The sequence below is a fragment of the Alosa alosa genome, chromosome 8 (genome assembly GCF_017589495.1).
Source record: "Alosa alosa isolate M-15738 ecotype Scorff River chromosome 8, AALO_Geno_1.1, whole genome shotgun sequence".
Lineage (NCBI taxonomy): Eukaryota > Metazoa > Chordata > Actinopteri > Clupeiformes > Clupeidae > Alosa > Alosa alosa.
In genome coordinates, this window is record NC_063196.1 from 7,855,055 (window position 1) to 7,875,409 (window position 20,355).

Genomic DNA, 20,355 nt, shown 5'->3' on the forward strand with positions numbered 1-20,355 from the left:
CTGTGCTAGACCTGGACTACACATGTTCCAGACCTTGGCTTAACCTAGGCTACACTTGTGCCAGACCTAGGCTAGACACAAGCTTAACTTTGTCTACACCTGTGCCAGACCCATTACCAGGTCTGAGCTAGACCACATGTGGTCTACACCTGTGATAAACCTAGGTGAGACCTGTGCCTGACCTAGGCTAGAGCCGGGCCGAATGTGGCCCAGATGTGACTCAGTCCCGGCCCAGAGCTAGTGTGTCCCTGGGTGGGTGTGGAGCAGAGAGGCAAAAGCAGCACCTTGATCTGAGGAACAGCAAAGTTATGCACGGCGATGAGAGCCCTCCGGATCTCCTCATCGTCATAGGGGATCTGGGTCAGAGGTCACGCACGGCACAGCCAGCAGCAAAGAATCATGGGATGGAAGATCACATGACCAAACACGGATGGAGAGATGAAGAGAGACAGAGAGACGCACATGGAAAAGAGAGACAGAACGACAGGAAAGGAAGAGAAAGAGAAAGGCTCTCTTTTGTGTTCAATAAAGTAGTAAAGTGACAGATAGCAAAGTGACAGATAAAGTGACAAAGTGTCAGGAGAGCAGGTAAGCAAGCACTACTGTGAATCTATGGAGGAAGTACTAGCCTCCTCCAGTAGGTCCTTCAGTTACAGTCTGGAGGGTTTCATTTAAGCGCTAGTTTGTAAGTCAGTCCTCTGATCTCCTTTATAATGATGTTGCAGAGTCACATGTCCTGCTGTATTTACAAGTGTGTGTAGCATTTACTGTAAACACACACACACACACACACACACACATATGTATGCGCACACACACACACACACACACACACACACACACACACACACACACACACACACGCACCTGCAGCAGCTCAAAGGCAGCGAGGAGTTCCCCAGCGGTGCAGTTGCCCCTGTAGATCTGGTAGTACTCCAGCTGTGGGGGGAATCGGGGCGGGCCATAGTGCTCATCAACCATCTTTGTCACAGGCTTGGCAAATGTGCGGCCAATGTACTCAGCCTTGCCCTGTGTGCCATTGATCAGAAAATAACATCAATGTTACACTTCCACCTGTGGACAGCAGGGGACAGTATACTCCTACGAGTGAGCTAGGTGAGCCGCAGAATGTTTTAGAAGAAAGTTACTAAAGCTAAAAGGAATATGCATCAGTTACAGAATTTACACAAATGCTGGTTTATTATTATTGACACAATTCAAATTGATTAGTTAACAACAAAAGCTGCAAAATACAATATTAATAAAAACATAACTAGTGTTACATTCTGGAGTTAATGGGTTGTTTGTTTTATGCAACAACAAAAAAAGAGTCAGAATCTGTTCAGTTTGTTGTTATTATTCACTGCATCAGTCAACACGAAGGAGCCAAGCACTTCAGCACTGCAAAATTAGAGTAAGGTCTGAGCTACACCAGGCGCGTAACTGAAGCGTTCCGTTCGCGTTGCGTCTGCTGCAACAATTAGCTTCCATTATAATCAATGGAAGTAGCTACACCAGATGTGACAGTGGGGCGTACGTTTGAAAAAAATAGACCATTCATCTAAAATGGATTTTACGCGTCGCGAATGGAACGCTTCAGTTATGCGCCTGGTGTAGCTCATACCTTAGTCACATTCATTACTGTAGCTGATGCTTTGTTGATGCTACTGCATTCAATTCATGCTAATTAAGAGAACTTCAATGTAAATTATCAAAAAAAAAAATGCAACAAGAATTAAATGAATGATATGAAAATAATAAGACACCGTTTGTTGGACATTCATCTGTAATAGATCATCTTATTCAGTCTCCTATAAGCAACAAATGAAATAAACAATATTCAATACCAATGAAATTCAAACACAAAATGGAAACTTTAATATGCTCTACTACTAAAACTACTTGTGATCAAGAATAATGTTGTTGCTGCCAACAGCACTACTATTACTAGAACATTCATAGCAATGGAAAAGGTGGACTAATCGACAATTTTGCAGTCATCAGATGTTCACAATGAGCAGTAATACTCTTGCAGCCACCTCTTGCATTGCACACAGATTTATCCACAGGCATACAATACCCTGGCACACACACACACACACACACACACACACACACACACCACACACACACACACTCACATAATCACTCTCACACACACACACACACACACACACACACACACACACACACACACACACACACACACACACACACACACACATACACAAACACTCACACAAACACTCACACACACTCACACACACTAACACACTCACACTAAGAACAAAAGAAAAACACAATAGAGGTCTGTGCGGGACTGATTTTCCAGTCCCACTCCTGCCCGCTCCCGCATGAATGTGTCATTTTTAGTCCCGCTCCCGCCCGCATCTGTAACATGATGTCCTGCTCCTGCCCGCTAAAGCCCGCATGCAGGAGGGACAGCCTATTCAGCTTTTCTTTCTGGCTCACGAAAGGAGCACACACATGAGAAAGACTCCAGATGTCAGTTTCTTGGTTCTGAATGTAGGCTAAAAACTGAAGTAGGCCTAGTCTGCCCTCTTCCTCTGTCATGCTTTCGATTTTTGAGTTTTGACAATGAGCAGCAGGAACAAATTGAACCCACGTGAACGACAATATAGGCTATAGGCCTGCTATCCGTCAGTTATGCTTAAACCCCGTTTTTTTAATGCTGCCTAACAGAACATCCAGCTGAACTATAGTTATGAACAGTACTTTAATCATTTCCATTTTTAATTTTACGCACATATTTAATTTGCGGGAGTGCAGTGAATCAACGGTTTGTCCCGCACCCGCGAACGCACCTCTCTAGTCCCGCCCGCTCCCGCAAAGAGCTTTTTAAAAAGTTGTCCCGCGCCGCACTCTTTTGCGTCGGGACCCGCGGGTCTACCGCGGGAGTGCAGACCTCTAAAACACAACACCAAGGGACACACACACACACACACACACACACACACACACACACACACACACATCTATAAAGCCTAGTGCAGTGCACACACACTCAGACTAGTGTCCTACTAGAGGCACCACCCATCTAGTGCTAGTGGAGCTGAGGTAGTGATACTTATCAGCATCCTCACCCTGACTTGGCCCACGCGAGGTTAAACAGGAACAAACACACAGGCAGCACAATGAGACACACTCTCAGCAATCGGCACCAGACAGGAAGTGGCAAAAAAACAGGGAGACAGGGAGACTTCCTCTTCCTGTTTATTATTATGGGATGTCTGAGAGTGAGACAGGGCTGGACTGGAGTCTTACCACCGTGTCCTGGTCGTAGATCTCTATGACGATGATGGGGGGGTCATCACGGAGCTCGCTGGCCTCACCGTAGAGCTCCACGTTATCAAAGACCAGCAGCTGATCCCACGTGGGGCAGAGGGTCTCACTCAGCACCTACACACACACACACACACACACACACACACGCTTATACACATACTAATGCATATGCACTCATGTTCACACAGTAAACATTTCTAAGAGGCAAATAAAATACAACAAAAACTTTCCATGGTCCCCTGCATATACTCCCTCCCCCTTCCAACACACACACACACACACACACACACACCCTCTAACACACTCTCCGCTCTCCCTCCCTCCCTCTCTATCATGGCTGGCTCACCTCTGTGACTTGGCTGTATGTGGAGAAGAAGACTCTGGCGAAGGGGTCAGACAGGCCGCTGCTATCAGCGGCAAACAGACTGCGGGCTTGATACATGTGAGCTCTCAGCTGGAACACCTGCTTCACTGCACACCCACACACACACACCCACACACACACACACACACACACACACACACACACACACACACACACACACAGGATGGGAGAGCAGAGAGAGAAGGAGTGGGGTCAAGAACAAGACAGAGAGGTAGAGACAAAAGGGATCTTCTCAGGCAGTCAGATCTCATATATTGAGACTAGTGAAATGCAGAATCACTTCATCTCAGGGGGGCAATCAGAAGCATATTGGGAGACTTTGCAGCAGTTATGACTCACACCACTGTTTCACTGACTGATTACGATCACACTCACTGTAACTGAGTGTAGCTATCCAGTAGCCTGCAGAAACATTCACTTACTGACGCTTACTGAGTCCTACACAGTAACATTTTTTTGCTCTACAACAATAATTATTACAATAAGAAAAAAAACTTACAGACAGATGCGGTTCATACTTGACAAAGCTGTAGTGCCTCTTTCCCACTGCACACTGGAGACACTTGAATACCAAATGTATACTTGCAGTTTGATGATTTCTATTATACTTACTAGTGCATACTATGCTGATCACACACTGCAGTACATAGTTACTTTTTTGTATTAGGCAGCTGAAGTGCACATTAATTACTGTGCACTAGGCAGCTGAAGTGCACACTAAATACTGTGCACTAGGCATCCGAAGTACATACTAACTGTTGTGTACTACAAGGCATCTGAAGTGCATACTTAGTGTTGTAGACTAGGCATCTGAAGTGCATACTTACTGTTGTAGACTAGGCTGATAGGTGGCACAGACTGCAGGCCAGTGGCCTTGGCTGCTTTGTTCTCCTCAAAGCCGCTTGGCAGGCCGCTGAGGAAGTCCTTCCTCTGCTTGTTGAGACCGAGCCACAGGTACATCTCCAGCTTGGCCTGCACCGTCCAGCCAGCCGGACCGAAGCCTTTCTTACCAGGCAGCTACAGCATGCACAAACACACACACACAAATAAATAAATAGAAATAAAAATACACACATGTGCTCCTGCTTAGCTTGCTTTGTCCAGCCCACAGACCAATGCAGACATAGACACACACGCATGCACGCACGCACACACACACACAAAATCACACACACACAACCTGAGCCCCCACGTCTCTCTGAGCCATTTCATCATCTGAGACCTGGCATCACATGCCCCACCACAGCATGGCTAACTGAAGGGGAGTGCAGAGGCATAAATCAAAGGCTTCAAATGAAGACAGAGGTTTCAATTCAGGTGCCAGGAAAACATGAATAATGGAGGCCAGACAGGTGTTGACTCTGGAACAGTGATTGATGCTGTGAGCTTGAGAGTCCTTGCTCTGAGGAAGGGGCAGATTGAGAGACAGCGTGAGCTGAGCTCATCTCACCACACTTGCCATGTTCCAGGGCACACTTAGAGAGAGCGTGCGTGCCAGACATGCTCTGCCCTGGCAGGGGTCACTGTGAGATGGTATGCGCTCAAGAGACTTTCCCTGGGGCAGGGATGGACAAAGAGATAGAGTGAACTTGAGAGAGAGAGAGAGAGAGAGAGAGAGAGAGAGACTTGCCCTGAGAAAGACGGTTTTGACTTTGGCGCAGTCCTTGCCCGTCTCCTCGTCCACAATGGAGTAGAGGATGTCCTTGGAGGGCACCCGGGCGTAAGCCACCCGCTTGTTGTTGCTCATCATCCAGATGAAGACGTCCGGGATGCTGTGCTGGGGCTGAGGACCAGACCACACGACACACACACGTCAGCATGAACTGGAGCAGCTTTAAAGGTTGTATCAGCGATGGCGGGGATACGTCACTTCTGTTGATATTCAAACAAAACAGAGAGCTAGCTCGCTTCCCCCTCCCTTCCGTGCAATTGAAACTCTCCTAAACGCGCATCTCGTCGGTTAATGGTTGAAACACTTTATTTCGCTTTTGAATGGTTGCCAACCCTTGTTGGTAGCTATTGTTTTTGTGTATAGATCTCGGAGCCTAGGCTGCCTACAGAGACGTGTTTTTTGACGGCCTGTTTATGGGGCAGGCAGCTAAGCGGATCGTTAGGAAAGATTAGATGAATGGGATCATTTATGTTTGGACCTTTTTTGGGCCTGAAACACACTTAGCACACAGTGAGGTGAAGCACACACTAATCCCGGCGCAGTGAGCTGCCTGCAACAACAGCGGCGCTCGGGGAGCAGTGAGGGGTCAGGTACATGTACCTTGCTCAAGGGCACTTCAGCCGTGCCTACTGGTCGGGGGTCGAACCGGCAACCCTCCGGTTACAAGTCCGAAGCACTAACCAGTGAGCCACGGCTGTCCCTGCGTGGAGCCAATCAAAAGAATGAATCTCATGGTCAATGCGTGAGAGTCAGAGGCAGCTTTGAGCTCACTCTGAAACCAAAATCAGACAGCTTTGTTTCCTGTGATTTCTTCTATACACCATCAACAGCTTTATGAACAAAAGGCAACAATGGATACCGAGCAGTAATGGAGCATTGGCAAGTGGAGTGTGCAACACTCATACCGGTGCTAGTGTGCTGGTGGCTTTAGAAGCACATGCTCAGAGCAGACTCTATCCCCTACAGAATTAAACTACAGTATTTAATGGTTTGGGAGCTATATAAATACAACTGAATTTAAATTAAATTAATTTTAAATTGAACAGACACTCCAGGATATATTGCCTCAGCCTCTGACACAACTGAGTCCTCATTACCACTTGTGCGGTCTTGGAGACCTCATCAGCTAGCCTACTTGTATTCATACTTAAAATAATAGAGATTTCATCCTCTACTGATGCAGACATAAACACTATAGACTTCAAATTACTTACCAGAGCAAACTTGAACTCCTCTGACTTATATATGCATTGACACCTCTCCTGGTAGCAGTATGACCCTACTACACCTCTCAGAGAATTGCATTTTATAATTTACACATTACTATCTACCACTACATTTAGTTCCTTCAGTATAGAGAGGCAGGATATTGATACTGCCTCCCCATGTAGCAGCTGCCTTCATCAACATGCACAGCTCCACGTGAACAACTGGAGGCAGCAGGACAGCACACCCAAACCCATATTAGATTTCCAAACAAATTCTTTTCATGTTACCGGCAGCAAAAAAAAAAAAAAAAAGTAAATTATCCGGAGAAAAACAAGCAAACATAAATAAATAAATAAATAAAAAACACATTAGTAAAAATAAAAAACAAACATAGACTTCACATATTATATTGGATAGAGGTCCATCTGGGACTATCAATATTCTTGTTGATAGGCTTTTGGTTTTGCCCATGGTGTCAAATTAGCAAAATGATTTGCCATGTTATTAAATTAGCTTTGGTTAGACTAAGACTTTGCACTTTGCCAATAATTCAAATGAGGGCCCTCTATAGTATGTCTCTATATGCTTATAGATCTACTGGCAGAGAAGCTGGCACAGGAAGGGGCTAACAAGATTACAATCTGTAAGCTGCCAAAAAAACATCATAAAACATCAACAAAAATGAATGATGGAAGAACATATGTACTGTAAACTGCTTTGGGTAAAAGTGCATGCTAACAGATATGGGCTAACAAGATTACAATCTGTAAGCTGCCAAATGCCATAAAACATCAACATAAATGAATGATGGAAGAACATATGTACTGTAAACTGCTTTGGGTAAAAGTGTATGCTAACAGATATGTTTAAATATAAGCTGCTTTGAGAAAGAGTGTGCCGGTGTGTATGAATTGTCAGTAGTAGGAGGTACACTATGGAATAGCTTGCCCCTCCCAATAAGAGAGTGTCCTACATATAACACTTTTAAAACTCACTTAAAACAGTGGCTCCTAGAAAACCAGAGATGCACTCACCTTTAACTGCCACACATGTAATTTCATCACCCACACACTTTCACTTATCAATTGAATGTATAGAGGTGGATGAATAATGTCCTTGTCTTCATGTATTTCTGTTTCGTTTTGTTTGTTTACTCTGTCAATGTACTGTATATATGTCACCCTTATGTCCTCCTTGTCTTCATGTATTTCTGTTTTAGTTTGTTTGTCTGTTGTCACCATTATGTGTTTAATTTTACAGTGTGTGAGTGCTGTATGACTGCAGGCTATCTATAAGTTTTGTCCTATGTCACCTGCCTAGGAACTGCAGATAAAAAGTAGTTATTATACTTAATTCTGGCATATTTACATGGTGTTTTTTACACAATGTTCATTAATATGCATGGTCCCTATCAAATAAACCAATAAAATAAAAAAATAAAATATGGTGAGCTCCTTTGAGAAAGAGTGTATGTTTTTATATATAAATGTTAATGTGAGCTTCCTATGGGAAAGTGTGTATGTATTTATATATGAATGTGAAGTCTGCTTCTCCCACCTCATCGGCCAGGAAGCGGAGACGCTGCAGGAAGTTGTGCACCATCTTGAGTTTGTCCTTTACTGTGTTCCTCTTCACCTGCGTGCGGATACTTTTGGCCTGCTGACTCATGCTGTCCTGCACGAGAGGGGACGAGATAGAGAGAGGACAGAGGAGGGGGAGGAGGAGGAGGAGGAGGTGAGGGAGGAGGAGGAGGAGGTGGTGGGGGAGGAAGAGGAGGAAGAGGTGTAGATGGAGGTGGTGGGGGAGGAGGAGGAAGAAGAGGAGATGGAGGTGGTGGGAGAGGAGGAGATGGAGGAGAAGGAATGGATGGAGAGGATAGAGAGTCTCAATACCACTGAAAATTTCCCTCATCAACATTTCTCCTGCTGCCCTCACAGCTTACAGAACGAGAAAACATCCACCCACCCACCCACCCACACACACACACACACACACACACACACACACACACACACACACACACACCCACCCACACACACACACACACACCACAGGGTTTGACTCTTACCGTCACACCCCACACACACACACACACACCCACACACACACACACACACACACAGACACCCACCCACCCACACACACACACACACACCACAGGGTTTGACTCTTACCGTCACACCCACACACACCCACACACACACACACACAGACATCCATCCACCCAAACACACACACACACACACACACACACAGGGCTTGACTCTTACCGTCACCGACACACACACACACACACACACACACACACACACACACACACAAACACATACACATACAATCAGGGTTTGACTCTTACTGTACAATCACACACAATCACTCTTACCATTTCTCTCATGCAGGACTTGAGTCTTTCTCGGTCCAGTTTTGTCCGGCCTGCCTGGCTCTGGTCCTTGTTTGCCAGAGTAACGTAACGACTGAAAAAGGAACATAATGCATCTATTTGTTGTCACCACTAGGAACAGAATGTCAGTTAGTTTGCAACAAATAATATACATACATATTCACACACAGAGTAGGAATTTCACGGCGGCCACGACGGCCATGGCCACCGTAGCCCCTTGGGTTGGCCGTGAGGCCCCTTTGAAAATCAGAGGTTTATAGGCCACGGTGGCCTTGGTGCCCCCTTCTTTCAATATTCTGCTTTAATCCTACTAATAGCGATTTTTATTTAGCCTGTGGCCTGTCAAAATTATCTTAGCATTCACAGCAAAATTAATTTAGTCTTTTACGCAGTGGAGAAAGTGACATCGCAAGAAAGAAAGTGCATCCAAATTCACCCATTCTCAGTTGAACTACTCATCTGAAGTAGCCTATTCATCACACAGACATCCCAAGTATCACATGAAAGAGCTTTTTCTCAGCTTTTAAACGATGTTAGTCGATAATTGCTGTGTTGAATGGTTCAAGAAAAGTAAATAATATAATTCAATTTAATCATACATTCTACTGAAGGTTTTGCTTCCCATGATCTCCCTACCCATTTATCTCGGTGGAATACTTTACTTAACCCTTCTTTTTACACACATGACAAACCATATATCAGAATAAACAGGAGACCTTACCAAACATAAAGGTGTAAAGCAGTCCCCTGTACATTTAGCCTTTCCAGAGTAATACAGTTTTGAATTTGCAGTAAAGTTCGACATACATGGATGTCTCCAAATTTGGGCTTTAAGTTTTACAATGTGTTTAAATTGTTCCACATGATTTCATAATGGGCCAAATACAAAATAAATGTTACAAATATTGCCTAGATATTGGTAAATCAGAGGACAGCTGACTAGAGTTTGTGAAAGTAGCCTTAATGATCACAAAATGCTAAGCATGCATCTAGGCTATTTGAGTTTCTTAAAGCTGAGCTGTGCTTACATTGTTCAATACATGACTTCATAACAGGCCAAATATAAAATAAATGTTATATATAGCCTAGATATCTGTAAATATTGGATGATCAGATGATTTACAGTTCTATGTAATATGTCATGTTTCATGTTTTTTAAATGTTTCATACAGTGATGCAGGTCTACTGCAGTGAATGGGCTAAATACAACTTTGATCATTTTTATAGCCTACTACTGTATAGTTTACTTTGGCCTTGGTGCCCTGACATGTGGCCTTTGTGCCCCCCACCAAATATGCCCAACTGAAGGCCAAGTGGCCTTGCCCCCAGAATGGTGAAATTCCAAGCCTGTTCACACATATGACCACACATACAGTTTGAGATCACATTTACACATTTACACAAGTGTGTGTGTGTATGTGTGTGTGTGTGTGTGTGTGTGTGTGTGTGTGTGTGTGTCGCAATACCCTGAAATTAGAAACGTCAAAATACCTAATTGTATTAGTATCGATATAGCCTACTTTTAAGAATGACTGTGTCGGTGTGCTTCCCGTAGCCTATGTGTCTTTTCTCCTCACACGGAAATGCAGCTGTTGTGATCCGAGCGAGTAGCGATGTTGATTTGCTGACTTGCATCTCTCAAGTTTGTGTTGCTACTGTAACCTACCTAGGCTATGGAATTTACATTAGTTCATTTAGGCCTACTGTTGGGTTTCCGAAATAAGCTACACAACATATTGGCTAAACTTTTATATCTTGAGAGAGTTCCTTCTAGGTAACTGTTAGCTCATGCATCATGGCTATCATTACGTAATGTAGTGAATGTAGTGATAATTTCAACAAAATCATAGAAATTAACATTGCAAGACACTTATTTCTAATATGAAATCATAAATATTTTCTTTGACTTGTTATTTTTTGGAATTATTATTATTTTATCAAATTACATAGAAAACATAATGAATTGCATCCATATATCCTTGGACGATGCTCGACTATTTTCCTCTAGCCTAAAACCCTACGAATGAAAACAAATTACTTTGACATTCTTGTTAAAGTGACGCACTCAATTAGATCTACACACCACCACTGTAATAACATTGACAACTGTAATAGTTGAAAAAAATCAATATGAAGTATTTAAATTACTTAATATTTTTAGCTATTAGTAATTATGCAGATCATACAATACTATACATTGTTAACAAAATATATAAAGTTTGTGAATTACAAAATATGAAATAGAAACCAAGCCATCATTTTCCATGTGTGTGGAGGGTCGAGCACAGACTAGGATCGCCACTGATGTGAATATGGATGCTTGTGGATGCTTACCTATGTGGACAGGTGCATATGGATGCTTACTTATGTGGACAGGTGTATATGGATGCTTACCTATCGGACAGGTTTATATGTATAGATGCTTACCTATGTGGACAGGTGTATATGAATGCTTACCTGCAGCCAGTGCTGAGTTCCTCCAGCACCCCCCTCAGCCGGCGTTCAGGGTACGCCTTCTCTGTTTTAATGATCTCCTGGACGTCATTCAGGCCCTCCTCCTGATACACACACACACACACACACACACACACACACACACACACACACACACTCATGAGTACACAAGTACACATACACACAGAGAGATCAACATAAACATAATACAACACTTTTTCTCTCCCATCCACTCTTGTGCTCTACTGGAAGAGGCCCTGTGCTGTGAACCGTATGGGAAAACACTACCCATGATATGATATGGGAGGCTGTACAGTGATTGTTCCCCCTGGGTGCGTAAAGGCTGAAAAACTCTCAGTGTACTGTGTGCTGTGCTGTAAACCCAGAGCATCACATCCCAAGTCTACACTGATATGTTCAGAGCCCCAAGTTAAATTTAATATTCTGTCAAACTTAGCTAACTCCAGAGACTCTCTTCCTGAGTTTTATCGCAGTGCGTGTGTGTGTGTGTGTGTGTGTGTGTGTGTGTGTGTGTGTGTGTGTGTGTGTGTGTGTGTGTGTGTGTGTGTATGCACTTGTGTGAGATAACCTGTAATGAAACAAGCACGTCTCCAGGTTTTTCACAGGGGACCTGTGTGTTTGTGCCGCTATTGATTGGAGCTTTGCATTGATGTATGGGTTGTTTTGAATAAGACATCTTGAGCTTTAACCAGTGCAAGCGGAGAGATTAGGAGGTGTTCGCTCAACAGTATACACTCCCTGTCTGCCTCCCCATCCTCACACACGCACACACACACACACACACACACACACACACACACACACACACACACACACAAACACACAGGGTTTGTTACCTGGAAGACCAATAGTGCGGTGCATGGTGAGAGGTGCACACTGTCCCAAGCTCTATCCTCAGATACCCTCTCCAGTCTGGCCTCAGCAGTTGGTCTGCAGTCTTGATTTCCAATTTACAGGCTTCATATCTACACAGACCTCACTGCTGCGTCTGTGGTCTAGTCCTGTTCATCTGGTTTCATCTGTCAGTAATCGTTTTGATGACATACACTAACTTTTGATAGAGCCTCCTGTGAAATCTCTACTCTGGAATCAGCACAGTGTAACTTTATACAGCTAGTCTGCTGTGAGCTCTCTACTCTAGACTCACAAGATGGCCCGTGATTGTGTCTGTTACTGTACATAACATACATACATACTATCTGCGTAGGCCTCAGTGCTAGGTTTATGATGTTGCCCATGGTGCTACAGTAAATGTCTGTCTGTTTGTCAGATTCGCACACTATTTTTAAAGAAAATTCCACACGCTGGTTGTGCTCTTTGTACTCTCCTATGATTGTGTTACTTGTTTATTCATATTTGGCTCAAACAATGTTTTGTCCCTTAGGTCTTCATCGGGTTCTCTCTTAAGCGTCAAGACATTGTTAAAGCCAAGTTTAAATTAATACAGAACTCTCAAGAAGAAGTAAAAGTATGCAGACTCTTTTTTAGGAATGCATCTTGTCCTGTCCTGCGTTATCCGTCTTGTCCGAAAGCTCTACGTTGCTTTCATTTGTTAGTCCTCTTGTCTGTGATACCACCTCTGATACCTTATGTGATGTGTTACTTAGGTTACTCCTCCCTGATAACACCGTATATAACATCTATAATGTATTCTTCACACATATTTCAGCAGTGTAAGCACAATCTTGACCATGATATACGTATAACCTCTGATACACTCTGTAGTGTGTTAGCTTTGTAGATCTCAACAGTTATTCTATGATCGTGATGTTGATCTAACATCATATATAATCTATAGTGTATTATCTACATATGGCTCACTTATTTGTCTCCGATCTTGTCTGTGTCTTGAGTGTACGCTCATTTAATAACAACTTCACTAGTTCGCCGTCGGTATGATTGCTATGCTTGAGTGTAAGTTAAACGCATGTTTGGCATGGTAGCAGGCCGTGGTCCTGGAATGCCTGAAGCGGCGATCGCGATAGAGCGATGGCGCTTGCACCCCCCAGTGTAAGGAGGATGAGTAAATGGGCTATCAGTGAAATTGAGGAGTAGAGGGAGGGATAATTTCACAAATGCCGGAGCATGTGACGTAAGGAAAGGAGGCCAGCTTAAATACCTTGGCGGCGGTAGGCAGGTGAGTTAATTGCTGTCAATCATCCCTAAGGCTCCTCCCGAACTTTGTTTAGAAAACATCATAAATTGATGAGTCCGCTCAGTGCTCCCTCATGCCACACGATAGCTGTGTTTCATGCACAAGAGCTTTGCTTGATGACAGACTGTGCACTTTACCTGCCTTCATCATCATACAGTATTTTATCACTTTGCTCTCCCAATATCATCATATTAATCTACAAGAGTGTATTACGCAACAGACACGCACACGCACGCACACACACACACACACACACACACACACACACCAGTTTGTCTGCGATCTTGTCCATGATGTTGGAGTTGTAAAGGCGACGCCTCTGGTCTTGCCACCAGCTCTTGATGTAGATGCACGGCTTCTTGTCAAAGTATGGCAGGTGAAAGTAATTCCTGAGGACCATCGCCAGCAGTCAGATATGATAGAAATATAGCAACAGTTCACAGTTTAGTAACACGGACATTCAGATGGGCCAGATATATAACAGTTCAGCCAAAATGACAAACTAATAAACATATTTCAAAAATGTTTCTACCTGTACTTCACACTATATGCTGTATTAGAGCTCAGTGTTGATGACTAAATTATATTCTGCATATCCTTACCATAATACCTATGGTTATTGCTATATGGTTGTGTATGGTAGTTTTCCTGTCACTTTGCACCCTCTTCACTCTGAACTCTCCCTGACCTGCCGCATCCCTGTGAACCCTGTGATGACCCCTGACCTGCCGTGACCCTGTGGTGACCCCTGACCCCTGACCTGTCGGTGATGACGGGCTTCATGACAGGCGTGGAGGACACCGACACAAGGTCAGCGCTGTCGTCTGCCTCCTCGTCGCTCGAGTGCTGGATGAGCTCCGACTCCTCCTCGTCGCTCTCCGGCCCGCCCTCTCGCCTCTTCTTCCCCGATGAGGACGACGCTGGCTTGCTCACCCCATCAATCTGGTTGCCGTAGTTACCTGACATATAGGATTTGAAACACATGATCATATACAACATACCCACGCAACCTCTGTTTATTAACTTAAACAGATATTATAGTTATGGCTTCCCATCCAGATTAAGGTCCTGTCTTTATACGTCTCCATATAGAAATCATGACACACGGAAGGGATAATGGATGACCCAGCATACGGGTATCAGAGGTAAATGCACATTCAAGATGGTGATGTGGCCATTACACCTTGAAGTGCAATGTGAAGTGACCATAACCCAACAAGGAATGCTGATATCTGCCATGTTATTTTATGTTGGCCAAAGCATTCTCAAACACACAATATATGAAACGTGTCTATCAAACATACAGTCCCTATAATGTGGCCATTGCATAAAGCCATTATGTGAGAAGCCATCAACCTATTCAGACTCATGGCAGACACACCCACCTATTGTGACCTCAAAGCTGATTGGCTTGTCTCCAATCTTCCTATCAATCATGGTGGCCTCCAGAAAGGAGCCAAAGAGAAAGAACTCCTCCACCTTCCCAGTGGCACTCTGATGGAGAGAGAGAGACACACACACACACACACACACACACACACACACAGGAGCGAAATAAGGGGTCAGATTAAAACAGCAAATCAGGCTCTCAGTGGACCAGACTCACGGCTTTATCTGAGAGAGACAGTTTCTCTTCCACACGACTGGCAATGCAGAATGTACAAATATCATCAATCATGTTAGCAAGCCCGCAGATGAAATATATAAAATGTGAAGACATGAGTTTGTTTGTGTTTGTTTGTGTGTGTTTGTGTGTATATCATCTCTGAGCTTGTGGAACGTTCATTACATCTGTAATCTAGGCCACAAAACCCTTCCCTGAGAGAGTTTATAGGATGTATCTCTTGACACACCGAGCTCCACACATCACAACTCTGTTCTCTCCAGGTCGCATCCCTGAGCCAACCCCAAGAGAAAAGGTGGCTCTGCTGGATTATCGCTCATTGCCGAACACCCCTAAAACACACTCACAGGCATAAAACACTCACGGACAAAACACACTCACACACCCAGACGATCAGCCACTGATGCAACGCATACACAACATACAGGCCACTAAGGACACATTCTTTCCTTCTTTTACTGCCTCTCTCTCTGTTCCTCCCTCTCTCTCTCTTTCTCTTTCTCTCTTTCTTTCTCCCTCTCTCTGTGGCTCCATCTCTCTCCAAGTTTCTTTCATCCTCACTCTCTTTTCCTACCTCTCTCTCTTTCTTAATCATACACTCCATCCCTCAATCCCCTTTTCTTTTACCTCTCCCTTCTTACGTGTTTTTTTTCCTTTATTCTTCCACCTCTTCCCCCTGTCTCATTTGTGTGCTGTGTCGTCTCTCTCACTCTCTCATTTCTCTCTCTCTCTCTCTCTCTCTCTCTCTCTCTCTCTCTCTCTTTGCCCTCTCTCTTTTCCAGAGAGTAAAAATAAAGATCAAAGCGCTATGTTAATAAAGACATGATGAAGAGCCCGGACTTCAGATTAGCGATTGTCATTATCCATTTGCCTGCTCTGATCAGCCTGAACAAATCAAACCCAGAGAGATAAAGAGACTGAGGAGTCGCCTGTGATTATTATAGCCACAAGCCTGTGTCAGTCTGTGTGTCTATTTATTTCATAGAATAGGAACGAGTGGGATGGACCAACCCCTTCATAACGATGCCATGCTCTGTGTCAAGCATACAGTAGAATAAGAGGTAAACTGCAAAAATGATTAACTTCTGAGCTTCTGTTCAGAGAAGAATACTGCTTACATCTACAGTATCATGTATTTTCAATACAACATTTAACAACAACATGATTATGTCCATACTTCACCTTCTATACTACATCTACTAATCACATGATTATGTCCATACTTAATACTAAATACATACTAAAGCCCAGAGGCCCATGTCTGGAGTAGGCCATGTTCTCTGTGTTCTGCATCTCTGTGAGCTCACAGTAAGCAGTGGGCCACATGTGACACGGTCGCCTGGAGACCGGAGAAAAAGTAATGCCTGATAATAACCAGCTGGGCTTCGGTGGTCCGTCTCCTGCAACGGCATGCTGATCAATAGCTCCTTATCACGCCTGCAGCCCTTTGGGGAGCTGCGCTAACGGCCTCTATTCTCCACCCTGCCATGCTTCACAGGCTCTCAATTGATGGAGACGTCCACACACTGACAGGCCAGTGAGTCCTTTCCTCCTCCGAGGAGAAAAACTCGTGTTGTTAAATGTTAGCCTGCCACTGGCCAGAGTCTGATAGCCAATCCTGTCCCCAGGCATAAAAAACACGGTTATGTCGATAGTTAAGACGCCTGGGGGAGAGGTTGTGGTGCACCCACACACGCACGCACACACAGACACACACGCATGCACACACACACACGTCTGGTCACATAAAACACCCATTCACAGACACACACACACATTCTGTATACACACAAACGCACACACATAAATATGACCCCCCTCAATAAACACAGACACTCCACATGAGGGCTTAGCTTCCAGGCACACAATTTGATTTCCCCAGTGTCTCCTCACCTCTGCCATCCAGGTGCCCTTACACATTATCCATGCCTGCACACACACACACACACACACACACACACACACACACACACACACACACACACACACACACACACACACACACACACTCAAACACACAACACACTCAAACACACAACACAGACACAAACACATGCTTGTACGGGCGACCAGATCAAATGCGCCAAACACATCATGCACACTCACATGGGGTGATAAGGTCAAATGGTCAAACACAGATCAACTGCAACACCTAATGGTTTGATTAATTGATCAATCAATTAATCAATTGATTGACTTTATGCTCCTTTTGAAAAGTAAGTCTGTTGTTACGCTCAATCGATCTACTGTAACATGAAAATAATGAGATGTATTAAATATGCAAAATATGCATCCATACATTTGGATATCACTGAGTAAGAAAGGTGTTTTTTCGGGTGATGGAATCACTAATGTTGGCATATGTGATGTCTTACAAAATAGCTCCTTATAGCTTTATCAACCTACAGATTTATGGAAGTTAAGATATTTATCAAGGTGTTTTCAAAACCAGCGTTACCAAGTAAAAAGTATTTCAGTAGATGAGTTTATATATGGTGTGTACACTTCCTGGTTTCTGTTGCTAGGGGTACAGGAAGCCTCACCTCTGAGATGTTGGAGACGGGTTCCACCTGCACTTCGGTGGAGCTCATGATCTCTGGGGAGGTGGTGTCCAGGATCTCCACGCTGACACCAATCAGGAGGCGGGCCCTGAAGGACACGCCCTCCCCTAGCCCATCGTTGAGGTCCTGGTGCTCGTCCATCAGTGTGTAGTTCCGTGTTGAGCCGTACATGTGTACCCACGCTGGGCCCATGGTGGGCAGGAAACCTGCAGAGATCAGATGACACGAGGGGAACCTGATTGGATGATGCCCACTCTCTGCCCTGCGCGGCATATAGTGTCAGCACAAACACTCAACGCTGCATTCAAACATGTCAAACAAATAACCCGTGTTGGCTTACAAAGCCACTTAAAATGGTCTGTATTCTATTTAGGAGCACAGAGGAGTTAAAGAAACACCCCAACTTCTGGAAAATTAGCTTATTTGTTGTCTACCCAAGAGTTAAATAGGTGGATATATACCCTCCTCTTCTCTGTGAGTGCAATAACCCAGTTTGACACCATAAGCCTAGCTTAGTATAATTCACTGGAAGTCGGTTGTTCCAGTTATCCTATGGCTCCTTTTAGGCTATAGGCTAGCTATAGCTAGAGTTCCTTTAAGATGAGACTTCCTGTAAGGAGCACTGAAGGAACATGTTTTTTAAACCCTAAACAGATAAGTCTAAAGGACCTTCATGGCATCAGTAAACCCACACAGGGAGACTCAGAGGTAAGGGAAGAGGTTAAACATGGAACATTTTCTCCATGGCTACCAAATGCAAACAGTATTTGCAATATGTAGGGGTCTGAGCAGCGCAGCCAAAATTCGTCAAAATTCTGTAAAAGTCATACTGCAGCCTAAACCGTAACTCCAAAACTTGCAGAAAAAATGTAGGGTACTGCACCCAAAGGTGGCGCTATTGGCAAAAAAAGTTAATTATGCTTATTTCTCCTTACCAGATTGACCTAGACTCAAAATTATTTAATAATATTAATCTCTCAACTCAGATGCATCTTTTTGGCCCTGGTTTTATGCTCTAAATTTTTTTACTTTTGCCACAATTTCAGAGAAAAGCCAAATATCATAAAAAGTTTCACAGGACCTGAATGACATCAGGCAATCAACATTCACGCTCATCAGTTTCCAAGAATTGCTGAGACACAGTATGGCATTAAGGGGAACTTCTTTGTTAACCATTTTTCCTTCATCATTAACCTCTGTCACATTTATATTTCTTCCATTAGTGTTCTTGACTACAAATGTTTAATTTCCTCAGAATGTCAACAATTTTTCAGGTGCACTCTTTTAGGAAAGGCCTAAATTCTATTGTGAAATTTGGGCTTTTGAGTTTTCTTGATGTTATGTGCTTCCCAATACACATTTTCACCATGTGAATGTGACTGGCCAAAGTTTTGGATTGTCTGTGGCTAAATGGGATAATGCCTTGTACTGATGATCCTTAGGTTGAGATTTCAAATCCCACTTGAAGCATTATGATCTAGGTCCATATGACATCTTGCTAGTGCTCATTTAAGATTCACATCATTGAACAGCACCTGAATGACTAGAATAGAGTACTATTAGAATACTGTTGGGTTGTGGAGGTTAGCACACTACAATAGAGTATTGTTAGAATACTGTTGGGTTGTGGAGGTTAGCATACTAGAATAGAATACTGTTAGAATACTGTTGGTTGTGGACGTTAGCACACTATAACATTACAGCTACGTGTCAGGACTTGTCGTGCAAGGGAAGTATAACTGTATACAGTAATTATAGGCTGTTCATCTTATTGACTCCGACACAGAACCCACCCCCACCCCTTCACCTACCACCACAAATACAATTCAATTATGTGGGAAACACTGCCTTCCATTATCAGACCCTTCATCTTATCCAAGACAAATAAATAGTATTGTAGAATAAAGTATTGTTAGAATAATATTGGGTTGTTGTCGATATTAGCACACTAGAATAGAGTATTGTTAGAATACTATTGGGTTGTGGAGATTAGCACACTAGAACAGAGTACTGTTAGAATACTGTTGGGTTGTGGAGGTTAGCACACTATAACGTTACAGCACAGGGTAATCCTAATTTTATGGATCAAATTTATTCCAATCCAACTCAAAAATATACACACACACACACACACACACACACACACACACACACACACACACACACACACACACACACACACACACATGCACACTGTCTCTGCTCATTCTGCACACACAAATGCACACACACCCTCTGTTCTGCACTCTCTCTCTTGCTAATCCTAGCTGGACCATAGCACTGATTTAACTCCACAGCACTGGATTCTCAATTCAACATATGGGATAAAGTGCCTTATTGAGGCATCACTGACCACACTACTGTACCACACTACTGCAGTACTGACCACACTAACACGGATACACAGATGTTTGGACTTCCACGTTGCCCTCAGGTTGTCTCCATTCCTCATCAGTCTTGCTTTTCAAATCGCACATAATTGAGTCTCCTTTTCACTCCCACAGGACAAGCACTAAATAAAAGCTTCCCCTGTGAGTCGTGCGAGTAAAACAAGTGGATATTGACAC

At 43.7% G+C, this 20,355-nt stretch overlaps 1 protein-coding gene across 1 annotated transcript in view; it reads right to left on the reverse strand.

The window, feature by feature from the left end:
• The window catches only part of LOC125299302 (otoferlin), a 106,828-nt gene that overhangs the window by 14,616 nt on the left and 71,857 nt on the right, over nucleotides 1-20,355 (reverse strand). Inside the window, exons 15-27 of the mRNA XM_048250535.1 lie at nucleotides 17,771-17,994; nucleotides 14,989-15,097; nucleotides 14,364-14,562; nucleotides 13,872-13,992; nucleotides 11,431-11,531; nucleotides 8,956-9,046; nucleotides 8,130-8,246; nucleotides 5,322-5,474; nucleotides 4,519-4,708; nucleotides 3,653-3,777; nucleotides 3,286-3,420; nucleotides 868-1,029; nucleotides 285-356 (exon numbers count right to left, since the gene is read on the reverse strand). Of these exons, the coding sequence (XP_048106492.1) occupies nucleotides 285-356; nucleotides 868-1,029; nucleotides 3,286-3,420; nucleotides 3,653-3,777; nucleotides 4,519-4,708; nucleotides 5,322-5,474; nucleotides 8,130-8,246; nucleotides 8,956-9,046; nucleotides 11,431-11,531; nucleotides 13,872-13,992; nucleotides 14,364-14,562; nucleotides 14,989-15,097; nucleotides 17,771-17,994 (1,799 nt within the window). The remainder of the gene's footprint in view (nucleotides 1-284; nucleotides 357-867; nucleotides 1,030-3,285; nucleotides 3,421-3,652; nucleotides 3,778-4,518; nucleotides 4,709-5,321; nucleotides 5,475-8,129; nucleotides 8,247-8,955; nucleotides 9,047-11,430; nucleotides 11,532-13,871; nucleotides 13,993-14,363; nucleotides 14,563-14,988; nucleotides 15,098-17,770; nucleotides 17,995-20,355) is intronic.